Raw genomic sequence first — 18,165 nt, 5'->3', positions numbered from 1 at the left:
AAACAGTGGCAATGACTATTGATTTCAGAAGAAAGCCCAACCCTCTACTGCTGCAAGGCTCTATAGTTCACAGAAACAGAATTCCTGGGCACTACAATTCAGTAGGACCATAAGTAAGACAGATGAGCAACTGCATTTTTTATGAGAACTCAACATTGTGAATTCTGCCTTAAACACTGCTGATCCAGTTCTACAACGGCGTAATAGAATCCATTTCGCATCCTATATCTCCGCCTGTTTCAGCTCTATATCTCCCCACACTAAGTGTAAGTGACAGTAAATTATGCGACGTGCAGAGAAAATCATTGGCTCTCCAGCCTTAAAAAATTTGCAATCAACTCGGATGAAGCAAAGAAAATCATGACTGAGCCCCCACACCCTGGTTCTTCTCTCTTTCAGCAGTTTCCCCTCTCAGTGGACACCAATCGATAGAGCCTTGAAAGAACAGCCGCCACCTATACAGCTTCTTTCCCCAGGCCATAATACTGTCAAAACAAAAGTGGAATCCAGGTGATAAAGCACTGATAATGGCTCTTTAAAACTCACATCCCATAATTATATAATAGTTTGTTTCAAAAGCCAAATATATATGTCGGTAGTAAGAGGCACTAATAATTTGCTAAACCATTATTTTATGTATTTATTTTTAAATACTTTAAATGAATGATTCTTTCAAATCAATGTAATTTTTGAGCTGAATAAAACTAGTTTAATTGCTTATTACCACGAGGTATTTTTTTAGGTAGATCTGACGAACCACTTTTTACAGTGTGGTCTAGGGATCTTCAGAGGTAAACTGTCAGTTTGCTCCTGGTAGGGTCTCCCATAGCGACAGGTGTGGAGTGAAGACCCATATTAACTCGATCCAAAATCCCCCATGATCAAGGGACACAAGATACCGTGTCCGCTGCCTGGGAGAGGGTTACCGGGACCTAACCGGTAAGCCGGATGTTGTGCGGGAGGTTGAGACGTACCAACTACATATAGCTGGGCTCACCTCCACTCACAGTGTCTGCTCTGGAACCCTGATATAGGATTGGTCCATCTCCTACTTAGGAGTTGGGTGGTTATGGGGATACTTGCAAGCCCCTGGCTGGCTGGAGTGTAGCTGGAGTTTGTCCTAGTGGACGAGTGTGTCGCCTCAAAGCAAATTAAAATCACAGGGAGGAAAACTCTGTTGTGTGTGCTTATGCACCAAACAACAGTTTAGAGTATTCAGCCTTCTTGGAGCGAGTGGGTGGGATTCTGGACAGGGCCCCATCTACAGACTCCAAAATCCTGCTGGAAGACTTCAATGGTTATGTTGGCAATGACTGGAAAACCTCGAAGGGTTGATCGGAAAGAACGGCCCATCTGGTAAATTCTTATTGGACTTTTGTGCTAGTCATGTATTATTCACAATGAACACCAAGATCAAGCACAAGGACATTCATAAGTATTCTTGGTACCAGAGCTTCTTGGGTCAAAGGTCAATGCTCGACTTTGTTGTTGTTCCATTTGACTTGGGACCATATGTCCTGGACACTCGGATGAAAGAGGTGCTGAGCTGTCAACCGATCACCATCTGGTGGCAAGTTGGATTAGATGTCAGTGAAGACTGGTGGTCAGACCTGGTAGACCCAAGCAAATAGTGAGGGAGGAACAACTGACAAACGCCCCTGTTTTAACTCCCACCTCCAGAAGAACTTCTCATGCAGCAGAAGAGGTAGGGAAAAGTCTGTACGGACCCTGTTCAAAACCTTCATTGTGGAAGCCACCAGGCGTAGCTGTGGCCAAAAGCTTGTTGGTGCCTGTCAGGGGGGCAATCAAAGAACCCCCTCGTGGACACCAGTTGTGAAGGGGGCCATCAGCCTGAAGGAGACCTTTAGAGATTGGTTGGCCTGGAGGACTCGCAACTCAACACATAGACACTGGTGGTCAAAAAAGGCAGCAGCGGTGGTGGTAGCCGAACCAAAATCCAGAACATGGGATGAGCTTGGAGAGGCCAAAAAAAAAAAAGACTTTCAGTTGGCTTCAAGGAGGTTCTGAACAACTGTCTGGCAACTAAGGAGTGGTCGGAGTGACTTCTCTCAAGCTGTACTTAGCAGAGGTGGAGAAACTCTGACTTTGCATGAGGATACTGTTGGTCAATGGAAGGAGCACTTTGAGAAACTCCTGTACCTGAGAAACATGCCTCCCTCATGGGAATCAGGGCCAGAGAATTCTGGGGTGCCAGACTCCATTACCCTGGTGGAGGTCACTGAGGTAGTTTGCAGGCTCCTTGGTGGCAAGGCACCGGGGTGAAGATTCACCTGGAAATGCTTAAGGCTCTGAATTTTGTGGGGTTGTTATGGCTGACGTGTCTCTGCAATGTCGCATGGTCCTTGGGAACAGTACCCTTAAACTGGCAAATTGAGGTGGTGGTCCCCATTTTTAAGGAAGGGGACCAGAGATTGTGTGCCAATTACTGCGATATCACACTGCTCAGCCTCCCTGGGAAAGTGTATGCCAAAGTGCTAGAAAGGAGAACCTCAGATTGAGGAGGAATTATATAGATTCCATCCTGGCTGTGGAACAATGGACCAATTTTTCACCGCAGAGAGTTTATAGGGCATGGGAGTTTGCCAGCCCAGTCTACATGTGTTTTGTGGCTTAGGACCGTGTTCCCTGATATATCCTCCGGGAGGTCCTCAAGGGCTGCCAGGGCCACTACTCCGGGGCATTCGGTCTCTGTACTCCCAGAGTGAGAGTTGTGTCTGTACATGCAAGTTTCCGTATATGCAAGTTCAATGCAATGTCTGTATATGCAAGTTCAACGCAAAGGTTGTTCCTTGTCTCCACTCTTGTTTATGATATTCACTGACAGGGTGTTAAGGTATGGCCGAGGTCAGGAGGGAATTATTTGTGGAGACCGGAGGGTGGTGCCTCTGCTTTTTGCAGATGACACTGTCCTTTCGGCTCCATCACATGGATACCTATAGCGCTCACTGGAGCGGTTTACAGCTGAGTGTGATGCAGTTAGTATGTGGATCATCACCTCTAAGTCTGAGTCCATGGTCCTAGCCTGGAAAAGGATGGCAGGCCCACTCCAGTTAAAGGCATATGGAGGAGGTGGAAGAGTTTAAGCATCTGGGGGTCTTAGTCATCCAGGAAGAGCTTAAAGTAGAGGCACTCCTCCACATTGATAGAAGCCAGGTGAGCTGGTTTGGGCATCTGATTAGGATGCCTTCTGGCCACCTCCCATTCGAGGTTTACCAGGCACACCCTACTAGGATGAGACCCTGAGGTCATCTTTGGACCCACTGCAGGGGTTATATCTTCAAGTTAGCCTGGGAGTGGCTTGGGGTCCCCCCCATTTTTGCAGTTATAACAGCCTCCACTCTTCTGGAAAGGTTTCTACAAGATTTTGGAGTGTGTCTGTGGGAATTTTTGCCTTTTCATCCAGGAGAGAATTGGTGAGGTCAGACGCTGATGTTGGATGAGAGGACCTGGCTTGCAATCTCCATTCTAGTTCATCCCATAGGTGTTTGATGGGTTTGATGGGTTTGAGATCAGGGCTCTGTGCGGGCCAGTCAAGTTCTTCCACACCTATCTCACACAACCATGCCTTTATAGACCTTGTTTTGTGCTGGGGCACAGTCATGCTGGAACTGTGGCCAAACGTTGGCTGAACGTCTACAGAACTTCAAGCAGCACAAGCTTTGCTCAATCACTTTTTGGCCATTCTGGATGGTTTCAGATTGGAATCTCCATGTCATGTTTCATATTTGAAAAGCAAACGTCGGCTGAACTAACTTATGTTTGATTTCATCAAAGCTGTTAAACTAAAAGAAAATTTCATATAGTCCAGCCCATTTGAACAAGAAGCAACTTAAAAGCCCTACTTGAGCTGAATTAGTTTTCATATTATATTCATATTAGGTCTAGTCAGAGTTCCAGGAATTATAGAAGGTACAAGAACCTGTAAAAACTACACATACTGCAAACTATTACTAGGTTAAAATCAGGGATTTTGTTGGTAAATCACTCAAATTTTAGGCTTCCCACGTAAAACTAATGAAACTAATAGACTTAAAAAGTGTGATTTTACCAAACTATAACAATTACAGCCAGAAAAAAACTATGGAAGTTACAATACATACAAGTTTTTAAACAAAAATCAGTTTTCTTGGTGGTAAATGTTGGGAGATGCAGAGGTAAACCAGGTGAAGATGGACGATGTGATAAATCAAGGCTTCATTAAGACAACATTTATATACAGCCATATTCTTGCTACGGAACAGTTAAAAAATGCACAGGAATATCTTCCATGGACATATAATTCAGCAATAAGCCATGAGAGGCTGTGCATTACTGCAATTTTATCATGGGGAAGGGCATTCTTAGGCACAACGCAAAGTGGAGTAGAAGAATGTTCGGTTGCCCATCATTGTATATTATGGTCATTTAAACTTTTGGTTGTATAATAATGAACATATAAAGTGAAGGTTTTTGCATTAAACAGTGCAGTTATAAGTAATTTTTGGTCACCAAATTACCACCACAAGTCTCTCTCCCCATGCTGGGGCTAAATCTCAACCAGCTCCCTGTTCCCTACATAATGCACTATGATTTGACCACATCCATACTCAACAATTAGTGAACTATTTGGCTGTAAAAGTCTTTCAGAAGAATTTTAAAACTTCCCTAGCACAATATTTAGGGAGTGCAGAGCCAAGATAATCCTTTATACAGTTTTATATTGCTGTTTTACAGTAAATTGTATCGTAAGTACGTTAATTTAAGCCTGTGATAATAAGTGGAGTTGTTTAGCATCTATGCCGTGTTTCAGCTTGTTAGCTAACTGACCAGCCTGGTTCTAGGTGAGAAAATAAGTTGTCAGCCCATTAGTTTAAACAGAAATGGGTTCTTACTTCATCAGTGCACTCAGTAGTCCACGCGAGCAGCATTAGATTATTCCATTAACAGCACAAGGATTTTTTGTGACGTGGCGTAGTAATAGAGGTCATTTGCTGTGAGGCAGACAAAACAGTGCGTACATTGTATTTTTTACCATGGCTACTTTGAATGCGGCTAACAGTTAATCACCACAGGAAAGTCTACAATTAGTCTACAAGATTAGGCTTAATCTTGATCTGGGAAACTGGTTGAAAAAGAGTTGATCATAACATCAAATAATCAGGTTTGCAAATATATCCAAATGGCATCAAAAAAGTCTTAAACAACAGTAATATCTTTATATACCCTGCATTGTGAAAAATATGTGGACATTCAAACATCACACATATCTGCCTTAATAAACATCTCATTCCAAGACAGTGGCCCTCAATATGTAATATGTAATTTACAAGTTAACAGCATTAGAGAGAGAGTGGCCCCACTTCAATTAAGCGGAAAAGCATAAGGCCTGGCTTGCAGTCGGCATTCCAATTCATTCCAAAGATGTTCGATGGAGTTAAGGCTGGAGCTCCACGCAGCCCATTGATACATGATACTTTTGTTACTTCAAGACATTTCCACTTCACAATAACAGCACTACAATTGACCACAGCAACTCCATCAGGGCAGAAATTTGAATCGATTTGTTGGAAATGTGAAATCCTACGACTGTACGACACTGAAAGTCACTGAACTATACTGTACAATCTATTTTATTGCCAATATTTCCACATAGCTCTGTGAGTAATGTTTACAACTGTGTTAAATCACCTTTCCTTTTAACAGAACGTTTGGGGATCAAAGACACAAATTGATAAATTTTTAAAAGCAATTTTCTGCCACTGTTCATTGTTATGCAAGTCTTCGGCTGAACAACCATACAGAGCCTTCGTTAACGTATTTTGAGCTTAATAAAACACATTTTCAACAGGAGACATTTCTGCTCTGCAGCCATGCCAGTCTAGCACCCTCACTCTTTGATTACGCAACCATGATATTGTAACATGTGCAGTGTTGTGGTGTGGTGTTGTGTTGAAACAAGCATGAGTGTCTCTGAAAAAGACAATGTCTAAAAGGCACCAAAGGTATAATGCTCTAAAATGTGTTCAGTGTTAAAGGTGCTTTCACAGATGTGCAGGCTAAGAACAATTACTCCCCATACCATGACAGACTTTGGCTTTTGAGAAGTTGGCAGCCTTTCTTGATGATGCTGATATATGGATTCACTGTGCATAGTACAGTCTTAACTTGCATTTGTAGACGCAGCTACAGACCGTGTTTACTGACAACAATTTTTCAAAATATTTCCAACAACATGTGATGATATCCATCAAAAAGGCATGCTGGTTTTTAATGCAGTGCTGTCTGAGGAATCAAAGGTCATGGGCATTCTGTTGTGGTTTTCTGCCTTGCCCTTTACGCAAAGAGTACTTTTTTGGTATAGGGATTGTATTACATATAGCACTAGTCGATCACTAGTTGCAATCTCATTAGCTAGGCTAGAACATACAGACTGGGGACAAATGAAAGAAAACACACTAAAGTTTTAAGGTATTGGCCCACCATGAGCCGCCATAACATATCTAAAGGCACAAATGGACCCAAACAATAGCAGTAACATGCCCCCCACAGCATAACAGAACCACTGGACCCCCCCTCACAGTAGGGGTCAAGCATTCAAGTCTCAAATGTGCAGTCGGCTTGTACTAAAGGGTTCATGCACTGCAATCTACTAGGTGTCCCTCTGTTCAGCCGTCGACAAACTGCTGTTGCTGACACAGTCCTGTACAGACATTCTCAGTCATTTGTGGAACAGCTGCTCTTCTGTTTTTCCTTACATATCACACTAATCACAGTCACTGTATGAGCACTTTTAAAACAAACAATTTCCAACCCTGTGTACTGATGACTTTCTCATAAATGTACATGTCTAAAGGTCACTTTAGTCACTGTTTCTATGGAAACACTAGACAGCTGAACAGTCTTTGTGACTGAAGCTCCTGTCATTTGTGCCCCAATAAGGAACAATCTTTCAAACATCACTTAGATGTTTTGCTCTTGCCATCATGATCCAAAACAGCAGTTTTTTTTTTTAGACGTTTCAATTTCAGAAGTTTTAGACATCAATTTAGACTTGTCCAATTCCTATCTGCTAGCTAGGTCTCCCGAGCTAGTTACACGATGCTACCATGGTGGGAGGGTGAAAGCTAGCATGTGCTTCTTCCAAGACATGCGAAGCCAGCCACCCAATCTTATCTGAACTGCTGCTAATGCAACAACACTGGACAGTTCAACATGCTTGGAGGAGAACACTAACTGCCAATTCTGTTGGTCAGCTAACAGACGCCTGTAGTGACCAACTACACTCTTTTGGACTCCCGATGCAATCCAACTTGCAAGCTCCTGATTCAACTTTTAAACAGTTGCTCTAGGAGGGGAATGGCCAATCTAGGTTCACTTTCTTTTGCATATTCTAAGTGACAATGTGATGGTAGAACTTGACAGTCTTTCCCCACACTTTAGAAATCAATGGCAGGCAGCTCAGTAATCTCACTCAACTGCCCATTAATGTGGTGGAAATTTATCAAAATAATACCCAACAGAGATTTAGGTCACTGAGATCAAGAATAATTTTATTAAAGCTTTTACCTTCACAAGCACAGAAAGCCGCTCTTACTACTTAATACCTTTACCTCAGAGCGTGCTTTGAAGGGCTTTATCAAATATGCAAATTTATAAAAACAGTTATATACAGACATGAATTATTCATTTCAGTTAGGACAAAGCATAGAACATGTGACTGGTTATAAATTAACAAAAATTTACATGAGCTTAGCTACACTATATGGACAAAAGTATTGGGACACACCTCCTAATTATTGAGTTAAGGTGTTTCAGCCACACCCATTGCTAACAGGTGGATAAAATTAAGCACATAGCCTTGCAGTCTTGATATACAAACACTGACACTAGAATGGGTCGTACTGATGAGCTCAGTGAATTTAAATGTGGCACTGTCATAGGATGCCACCTCTGCCACAAGTCAGTTTGTGAAATTTCTGTCCTGCTAAATCTGCCCTGTCAACTGTAAGGGCTATTATTGTGACATGGAAGCACCTAGGAGCAATAACAGCTTAGCCATGAAAGGGCAGACCACGCAAACTCACAGCATGGGGCTGCTGAGTGCTGAAGCTTACAGTGCCTATCCTCTGCTGAATCACTCACTAACGTTCCAAATTGCCCCTGGAAGCAACGTCCGTCATAGAAGTGTGCATCAGGAGCTTCATAAATTGGTTTCCATGGCTGAAAAACTCCAATATCTTCTAGAAAGTCTTCCCAGAACAGTGGAAGCTGTTACAGCTGCAAAGGGGGGGGCAACTCTATATTACTGCCTACAGATTTAGAATAGGATGTCATAAAAGTTCCTGTGGGTGTAATGTGCAGGTGTCCCAATACTTTCAGTTCCTGTGACATACGTGTGTATGTGTGCAAATGTTAATGAGTTTAGCCGTTTATACTGCTGCTTCAGCCATCTTGTATGTATGAAGTGCAATTTTAAATTTTTAGTCTGGTAATGCTGATTACACTCACTTTATGAGTTCTTACTGCCACTAAGACTATGGACAAATGCTCTCCAATTCACCATATGGCTTTTTCCTCCCCTTTACACACACACACACACACACACACACACACACACACACACACACACACACACACACCCTATACCTAGACCTGTTCTGCAGCTCAGATTCTTAGGCTAAATATACATTGTGAAAAGCAAATAAATAAAGCCAAAATGTTTAGGCTAAATGTTTTATGTGCAAATATTAACAAAAACAAAACCTTTCCTTTAGCATAAAGAATAAAGTCTATAAGAAGTAGGCCTGGGTTGTCATGTCCTCATTTTGTCTTCTCCGTGTCACTGATAGGATTCCCCCATATCTAGGGTTCAGCAAGCAGGCCTTTGCCAAAAGTTCTTGTAAGGCAGCTGGCTCGTAATTTTCAAGAACACTGTACATCTTTTGCTTGATGTCAAGGTGGTGTCCTCCTCTGATGGTTTCAGAATATCTCCAGTCAGGAGTTCCAGGATGGGTTTGACTGATGACACAGTAACACTGTAAGCTCTCACTAGACAGCAGATCCGTACACTCAGCCACAGGTTCCAACGTTCCACGTTCACAGGCTCAAGGTAAGTGTGAATTCTATGTAATTTCATACTGCTACGATGTTTGCCCCATTGTCCGTAGTGACACAGGCCAACTTCTTTTCTTCCAGGGATCATCAAATGTGTGGTGAAGAGCTTCTGAAATATTGTCTGACGTGTGGTTCTGGGGTAAAAACACTTAAATCCTTTATTTCGTGTTTGGTTTCAGCGTCGCTCCAAAATTGTTTTGCTGCCATCTGATTGCTGAGCTAAAATTCAGCTCTCTTTATCAGATTTCTTAACCAGATTTCTAGATCGGAGTATGTTGTTTACATGACCAGTTATAATCGGATAACCGCAGAAATCCGATTATGATTGGATTATTGAGTGCATGTAAATGCACTCACTGTTTCGGGGCAACAGTTGACCACATATCAGCTGTGGCAGAGGAGTAGTTGACACTCTTGAGCTCGTTATTGATCAATGCCTTTACCATGTTGTACAATTTTGGGACACCAGTCCCCATGAAGTACATCTTATCGGACAACTCATTTTGCTTGTTAAATTTTTGAAGCATTGACTTGAATGCAGCTTTCTCCATTGTGTTAAATGAACCCATATCCTCAACCAGATATTGTGTAACAGTGACTGTAAGGCATTTATGCCTGTTACTTTCACAGCTGTATTTGGCAACTCGAATTAAGGATTTGGCAACTCTTAACTGTTGGCTGGAACTGGCCTAAGCTGTCCCCTTTGAGGCTACTCCATGACTTGGTGCTGGGGCAGTTGCGCTTTGATAGCTGGATGATAGGTAGCTGGGTGAGACCTCAAATTTGATGTATTTCCTGGTCTCAGTGACCTTTCTGGCACAGATTTTGCATACTGCCTCATCTAATTTGGCTGACTCTCCCCTTTTCATTTGGTTGAAAGCCAAAATGCTTTGAAACTGGCAAAGTTGCATCTGGTTTTGTGACCAGAGCAGCTGCCATTCTTTCCAAGCTTTTTCCACTTCATACGCATCAGATGACCTGGAACTGCAAGTACGTCATTCACAAATAATCCTATTCCAATCAGCAGTTAATGCTGCTATTATAGACATTTGTGCCTGCTGGGGAACAATCACTCTCAGGCCTTAGCTCCCTGTGATTCTTTAAACACTCTGAATAAAAGAGTGCGAAATTTCCACTATGTACTGGTTGCTGACCCTCAGAGCACATGGTATGGCTAAGTAGTCTGGCTTTCTCCATGCCAAATTAGAAGCTGCCTATTTAGACCACACAAATATGCGACTGTTTTTTGTAGAGTTCACTGCCACTTACTTAAAACTCTGAGCTTTGGTAATTCTTCCATAGAATCCCGGTATACATATTCATACCTCATATATTGAAGTAAAACAGAGGTCAGCAGTTAGCACAAGAATATTATTTGGTGTTAAAACTAAGTTCTTATGCCCCATTTCTTTTTGTGGAGACATGAACAAAGATGTGCAGGTCTACCACAGCACATACTGTCACAACGACAATAGAGTAGAAAAATCCTTCAGATTTTCCTCTGGTAACAAGTGCCAGGACTTTCTGTGCCACAGTGCACAGTAGTTTAAGTTCTGGTGATTTCAGCATGACTTTGCTTCAGTTTTTTTTAAACCAACAATTCCAATCAAATTGCAATCCCATGGCATGCAATATGCGCTGATAAGAGGGGGAAAAGGAAGAGACAGAAAAAAAAAAAAGAGAAGAAAGAAAACAGTACTAACCTATTACAGGTTCTCTGTTTGCCATCTTCAGATAGTTCCACAGTTCACTGCCAGCATGTGGGATCTGAGGTACTGTTACAGTGGAAGAAAAAGAAAGAGAGGATAAAGATATATAGATGGGTGCACAGATAAATATGCTCATGCAGGATTTGTTCTGACAAATCTTATCTTAAACCAAACAGTTAACTTCTCATGCCAGAATAAGATGTGTAGCAAAGGCAGAATACTATACCTCAGTACTGCAAGGGATTAAAATGCTTATAAGCTCTGTTATGTAGTAGATATTCAATTTACATAGTAAGTAGTTTTTACTTCAGAATGTTTTGCATATATGAAAAAGACTAAAAGGTTAAATTTTTTAGACATGAAAGACCTCATGGAACTGGAATGTAACTCGCTCATGTTTAGCAGGCTGAAGATTCTCCATAAGGGGGGGCACGATTAGCACTCAAATAGCTTTTGTTCCTTCGTATCAATGACATTGTGTCCTTGTTTTTGGATATTGTGGTAGCATCAGCATTTATTAAGTGGGGCCTCAAGCCCCTTCCTCAAATAACCACTCGGCCCTCCTACAGAATAAGACTGTTTAATGGGCTCAAAAACAATGAGCGGAAACAGATGGAAGGCCTATTAGCACTTATACCATTGTGCATACATTCCAGGAATCCTTCAGAGAGATTTTGGGTGCTCTGCCCAGAATACAGACATTCACAGATCACAAAGTTCTCAAGAGATGGAGCACACAACATCCTCCACACATGGTGCCCTGGGTTGCAATGGATAAATACACAACAATATGCATAAACCTGATGTTATTTTCTAGAATGTCAAAATTCTTGCACTCTTGTTCAATAACATTCAATAGACAGTGACTGGAACCTAAATAGTTAGTCACTGCTGAGCTATTCTAACATTAGAGTCAGCATGTTGACAAAAGCAAATAGGACACAGTATTACAGTGTTGAATTAGATTTAAGCATCCGTGAACACACCTGCTTGTGCCTTGTTCAAGTGAATAAGAGCCTGCTTCTGTTTCTGAGGAGCTTTTGACAGATCCTCTTTATTTTGTTCCAGTTGGCTCTGCTGTTGAGCAAATCTTGAATCTTGAGTTTCAGGAGGTTTTGCTGTTTGGTAGAATTCTTTTGCCTCTGCTGGGCTGTGGTTAGGAGGCATTGCTTGGCTGAGAGGTTCTGTGTCCAATTCCATTGGGTCATGTTGCTGAGTGTTTAATGATGCTTCAGGAAGCAGCAAAGGTGGCGAGGTGGCTGATGAAGGTTTAGCAGGCTGTACACATGTGGAGGCTGAATTTGCAGGATCTGTGGATTTCGGAAGCTCCGTGAGTTTTGGAAGGGAGTCAGGAAATTTTAAATCTGTTTTGGGAAAGCATGTTTCTGTGCATGTTGCATCAAAGTTGATCTGCTGGCTCTTTGATGGCGTGGAAAGGCATCCTTCTTGGACACACTGCAGAGGATTTTTCTTCTCCAGACTGGAGACTGTTTTAAAAAAATAAATAAATAAATAAAATAATAATAATAATAATAATAATAATAATAATAATAATAATAATAATAATAAGACAACAACAACAACAACAACAACAACAACAACCACCATTTGAGTATGAGATTAGTGACCCCTGCTTTACACTATGCTGTATAAGATCTCCCTTCCTGAACCCTCGACAAAAAAAAACAAACAAACAAAAAAACTAAAAAACCTGACCAAACAAAAAACAAAACAAGGAAGTACATATGGCTTCTTACCCAATTTGGCTCCTGGGGCAAGAGATGGCTTTAGTTCTCCTAGTCCTTTTTCCCTACAAAACAACTGCAAAGCTTCCAAAGCTGCAAGCAAGCAAAAGAAAGGAATTCACCTCAAATATAGATATACATAATTATAGATATTCTCACAAATCAGATTTCTGTTTGGGTCAAGATTCCTAAAGATTAAGTCAATGGTGACTGACAGGAAAAACTGTATGACACTAGAATTGTAGAATCATAATCAAAAGAGGAAATTTGCCAAAGTTGGATTAAACAGAAACACTCTGCAGAAGAAAGCTTTGTGAGATAAGCCGATAATCAATGCCAAGAATGCAAAGGATCTAGTTTGCTACAGGCTGTGCTGCACATCTAAACAAATAAATAACGTTTCAATATGAAAATATTGCAGAAGTAGTAGCTCTTTATGAGAAAAGTGCAGGTTTATCCCCTGCAGACAATGTTCTCCATCTCTTTATGCAAATAAAGGGATCAAAGCAGTAAAGGAAACTGTTTTATTTGACTGAAATTTAAGTACTTTGCTACCACAAAGCATTACAGAGTTTATGCCTTGTAATTGGCGCCATTATAGAATGACCAAATTACTTAAATTTTTGTCTAATGTGCTACCAATATCTTTGTATCACAAACATCAAACATATACAACTCACCAAATCTAACTTGGGTAACTTACCAGTCTTGAAAAGGTTTGTGTCAAGTTTATGAAATTTCCCAAAGTCTAGTTCCACTTCCTAAAACAGAGACAGGATTCACATTAAACGTTACCAGCATTGCTTTTGTTTTTTGCCAAAACTGGCTTTGAATAAGTGTCTTTGGACTGAACAAAGCTGAATCTATCATAACACACATTTCCCCTGCAGAGCTCACAGTTGTATGCAAAAGTTTGAACATCCCTGGTCAAATTACATGTTTCATAGATTTTCTAAGTGAAAATGAGCTAACGTATCCTCTACAAGAAACAAACTTAAATGTGGCCTTTTTCTACGAATTGTACTGCATAATTTCTATTTATTTGTTGAGTTTAACATATTGGGAAAAAAGAAAAACATAAAATGTGTCTTACTTTTGCATAAACCACATTTTATTTTTCCCCCAGTATGTTAAATTCAGCACAAAACCAGAATTGTGAATAAAAAAAAATAAATAAATAAAAAAAAAGTGCAGTAGTATGTTCTCTGTATGGCTGCGTTAACTTATTTTCACTTAGAAAATCAACAAAAACATGCCATTTGACCAGGTGTACTGAAAACTTTTATACGACTGTATATACATCGAGTCTGAACATAGAAAACACATATGGAATAACCACATGATTGAGACATAATACTATAAGTATTGCAATATTTTAACTTTTAGAACAACACATACAGTAATTATAACTCAAATCTCAGGGCAGAACAAAGCAACAGTACCTAATTTACGTGACTTAACCCAGTGATTAATATATACACAGCTGTACTGGACAGTAGCTTTACAATTCACAAACAGCACAATGCCGAAGCAGTTTATCCTCCAAGGTTTATTATTATTCGTTTTTTTCTTTTTTACTGATTATGAAAGAATGTGAAAAAACATTCAATATTTTAGCATATTAAGTTATTTAGCAATTGACAATTGACAAAAAAAAAGTTATATACATAAATAAATAAAAAGAAAAAGTTAATTGCATTAAAAGGACGTAACACTTGTTACAAGGAAATGTCCGGTTTCATTCTCAAATGTTTTAAAGACCAAACACACAAATATACACAAAACACAACTTTTGGGTTTATACCTGCAAAGCTTCATTAGGATGTATTGTCTCTGCCTGCTCTGCCAGGTCTACAATCAGTGACATCTGATCATCATCCTTGCTCAAGGAACCAGGGTGCGCCACATTCTGTGGAAAAACAATGTCCTTATTCAACATACCACATTAACACTTGTTTATACACTTAATTTGTCTGAAGGTTTACAATACTCACAAGGTAGTTGAAAACATGAGCAAAGCTCAAAATGTGGGCAATGACATCCATTTCAGAAAGCTTCCTTTCACACAGCAAGCAAAGATAACCACATTTTGGATAAGGCTGTGTTGTACTGTACTTCACCATGAACTGCAGACCTAGTTTAGAGGAAGAAAATCATTTAGCACTTCTGAAACAGCCTTCTGATTTCACATTTCTCCATTTGCAAAGTGCATCTTGCCTTTAAAGCTCCCAACACACCTAAAAACCACTTGCAGAAGTTTCATAAATAAATAAGCAGGTCAACATTGCTCCTAAAACTGCTATTTCATGCTTTCAAACTACTAAGCATTATCAACATTTCACAATCCATAGAATCCAAAATTGCAATTTAACATAATCTACAACCAAAGGCATGGACACACTGTTTCTATTGGAGTTTTAAGATTAGCGTTACTGCAGACAACATACTGATGACACTAGCATACATATTCTTTTTCTGAAAAATTTTGTATATAACCAGTAAGAACATATGCAGTGCTTTGTATGACGCACCAAAAAGATGTTCTCATTCTTTGAAATGCAGAACATTTTTCCAGCTGTGTTTCAGCATGAGGTATAATGCATCATTTATTGACATCGCAAACTTTCTTCCAAGACAACTACTGATTTTTCTGCTTATTTTTGCTAACTAAAAGCACTCACCAAGCAGTGGAGACTTCCTGTCACAACTTTTGGCATATGACTGCAGCGTCACCCGCTTTGGAACTAGGGAACCACAAACAAACAAACATAAATGACTGTATACAGCAATGATCACCAAAATCTGGTTATATTCAGCTATTTTAAAATTAGCTTTGTTTGCAAATGTCCTTTTTTGTTTTCAGACAAGGCCAGATTTAATATCTTTTAATAAGACTAATCTGTTTATCTAATCTGTTTATCTGTTTATCTATACAATATATATATATATATATACACAAAGGCTGCAAGTATTACGAACACGATTGTTTCAATGTGCATTGTGGTGCTGCAATCAATTGTAATGTGAAGGGAACTTGTTTCCAGTACTCACAGCTAGACAGATAACAGGTAGCTAGCAATCAGTCATGTTCTAGTCATATTTCCCACATGATGTAATGTCAGGACTATTTTTGGACAAAACTTTAATCATAGCATTCAAATCATAGCGTTCATGTCAGTATACCCCTCAACCCTGTTGAAAACCTTTTTTGAAACAGTTCCTTCTCGCTCCACATTATCCCTGTAATTTGGGTATTAAAGCTGAGAGTACATCACAATGCCACACTCAACATGAATTTCAAAGACTCTGTGTGATCAATTTTTTTATGCATAGAGAAAAGCGGCCAAATCTGACCCTCTCTGCTAGCCATTCCAACATTCCAATCCATATAAGGAATCAGAGAGGATGTATAGAAATACCATTTCAAAGACATACCTTAAACCTTAAAAGGAATGTGGATTCTTGGGCTCCAAAGGCCCACAGGATATGCAGGAGAGTCTGTACAAATACCCAGTACAAAATGGAGCACAGTTTCTGAAGGTCTGCTCCAGTACAAGATAAATGTTGGGCCCCAAAATACACAGGATTAACTCATCAAAATGTAAGGTACCAACCTTCAATACAGTTGCTCAACTTTGGATGGTGGTTCCTAATCGTTGCCATGACTAGTGGGAGTGAGGGTGAGGAAAAACAAATAAATAAGTAAAATAGGATAATTTCTTCTTTTACAACAAACAGGTGGAATTCATTGGTCTTACTTTTCTCAAATGCCAGGCTCTTGAACTTCATCCACAAGTGACTTGGAATCTCACACACCTACAGAGGAGAGTCAGAATGAGTGAGCGTGGGCAAAACTGTTTAGTCAGCATCCGAGTATGCTTAATTCTTACCCTCAGAACCATCTTTTCTTTTCTCTGCCTCACTTCTTCTTCTTGTGCAAGTTCGGTGATTTTGTTCAAATTCCGAGCACGAAGAAACACATGGTCTGGTTTTGTGTGTGCCTAAAAACAGTTTAGATCTTCTTTTTTAAAATGTTGCTCAAAAAACAAGAGAAGCTTTGGGAAAATTTGTATTGCTACAAGTAAAAAAAAATTCTGCCAATGAGGTCATTAGAAAATACTCACAAAGACATTGAAATAATGCTGTGTGGAGGTGAGGTGTTCAGATGCGGATTTTGAAATGTTGATCTCGCATGCATGACACAGGTACAGTGGTGAGCTCGACCATTGACTCTGCCTGTCCACAAGCACTGTGAGCAGCTGCAGACCTGATAAACACAAAGAAAACAGTGGGAAAATACAGAAATATGATAATATATTGTTCCAGAATGCATAGATGACTTTTGAATTGATAAACAAGAACCATCAAGGCTACTGTAATTAAAACAATGTTTCAACTGTTATTCTTTTCAAAAACTTGTTACATACAAAATTGCTGCAAATGGATACACAGGATTTTGGACTGAAACTCTTCAACTGAACACATCTCTAGAAAATAGATCAAATGGTATTTTTTTTCTAAAAACAGCACGTTTTAGGAAGATTTTAACAAATTTACAGCATAACATGAGCTATCCCAAACACCATTAAAGAAAGCATTAAAGCAAATGTTGGATTGTACGTCTCACCTATCAGTGGAGGTGATGAATTCTTCAAATGTTGAGACCACAGATATCTGTACAATGTAATCACAGAAATGGGTCCTAGCCAGAGACACCAAAAACAGGAATATGAGGAGAGGCGTGCATGCTTGCAAACACATGTGTGAGCAGTTCCAAGCTGTACTGTAAATGCTCCTGATTTATTCTTACTTGTATAGCACTTTATAATTAATTTATATTTATACTGTATTGTTTTCATGTTACTGAACAAAATACATACCAGTGTACAAGCCTACAGAGAAAGACAAAGGATACAGTGAATTAGTAAAAGGGACAAAGAAAGGGCAAGTAAATCTGAGTCATGACTAAGCCACACACTACTTATGTCTTATATGTCATACATATGAAGTCAAAGTCTTTCAGGTCCTTTGAGAGCTAAATCAAAATTTTCCCTATATATTTTCCCTTTGGGGTTTTATTTCTACTTTTTAGAAACAGTTTAGAAACAGATTTTTTTTACCCCTACATGTTACCCCTAGTAGAATTCAAAAGAAAGATCCCTTCTCAAAGATCAATAGAAAAAAAATAAAAATCATCAGGTCACTGCTGTGGTGTTCTAAAACCAACATACCTTTTGTTTTCCTAACCCAGTGTTCTCCCTAACTTAGTTGTGGCTAATTCCACCTCGCTAGGAGTCTTCTATCATGGACACATACATTTCAGGCCAAGGAAAGGGCATTAAAGTAAAGAAAATGTTTTACCTGATCCAAACAGGTCAACAAGTTTCTGCAATAAACAGATTTGGGGTGGGGGCGTTAGTTATCTGCGTGTGTGTAATATTTGGATTTGCAAACCATGCATTTAAACCAACCTATCCAAACCCACCTCTTTGTGTTCCCTTCCTTTAATATGCTTCTTGTAATCCGATATGAAGGGTAATGTCTTGTCGCATTCCTATGTCAAGCAAAAAGTAAAGAAATAAATAGTGCAATAATTA

At 39.8% G+C, this 18,165-nt stretch overlaps 1 protein-coding gene across 1 annotated transcript in view; it reads right to left on the bottom strand.

The window, feature by feature from the left end:
* The window catches only part of LOC118804896, a 70,721-nt gene that overhangs the window by 42,100 nt on the left and 10,456 nt on the right, over positions 1 to 18,165 (bottom strand). The window contains exons 18-32 of the mRNA XM_036565509.1: positions 18,054 to 18,122; positions 17,930 to 17,954; positions 17,449 to 17,460; positions 17,196 to 17,270; positions 16,693 to 16,835; positions 16,459 to 16,569; positions 16,327 to 16,384; positions 16,183 to 16,233; positions 15,250 to 15,312; positions 14,563 to 14,702; positions 14,373 to 14,477; positions 13,272 to 13,329; positions 12,581 to 12,661; positions 11,810 to 12,310; positions 10,818 to 10,889 (exon numbers count right to left, since the gene is read on the bottom strand). Coding sequence (XP_036421402.1) covers positions 10,818 to 10,889; positions 11,810 to 12,310; positions 12,581 to 12,661; positions 13,272 to 13,329; positions 14,373 to 14,477; positions 14,563 to 14,702; positions 15,250 to 15,312; positions 16,183 to 16,233; positions 16,327 to 16,384; positions 16,459 to 16,569; positions 16,693 to 16,835; positions 17,196 to 17,270; positions 17,449 to 17,460; positions 17,930 to 17,954; positions 18,054 to 18,122 — 1,564 coding nt within the window. The remainder of the gene's footprint in view (positions 1 to 10,817; positions 10,890 to 11,809; positions 12,311 to 12,580; positions 12,662 to 13,271; positions 13,330 to 14,372; positions 14,478 to 14,562; positions 14,703 to 15,249; positions 15,313 to 16,182; positions 16,234 to 16,326; positions 16,385 to 16,458; positions 16,570 to 16,692; positions 16,836 to 17,195; positions 17,271 to 17,448; positions 17,461 to 17,929; positions 17,955 to 18,053; positions 18,123 to 18,165) is intronic.

Source organism: Colossoma macropomum, unplaced genomic scaffold, assembly GCF_904425465.1.
Source record: "Colossoma macropomum unplaced genomic scaffold, Colossoma_macropomum, whole genome shotgun sequence".
NCBI classification, from domain to species: Eukaryota; Metazoa; Chordata; class Actinopteri; order Characiformes; family Serrasalmidae; genus Colossoma; species Colossoma macropomum.
Note: the sequence above shows the minus strand (reverse complement) of the source record. Positions and strands in the feature narration are given on the sequence as shown.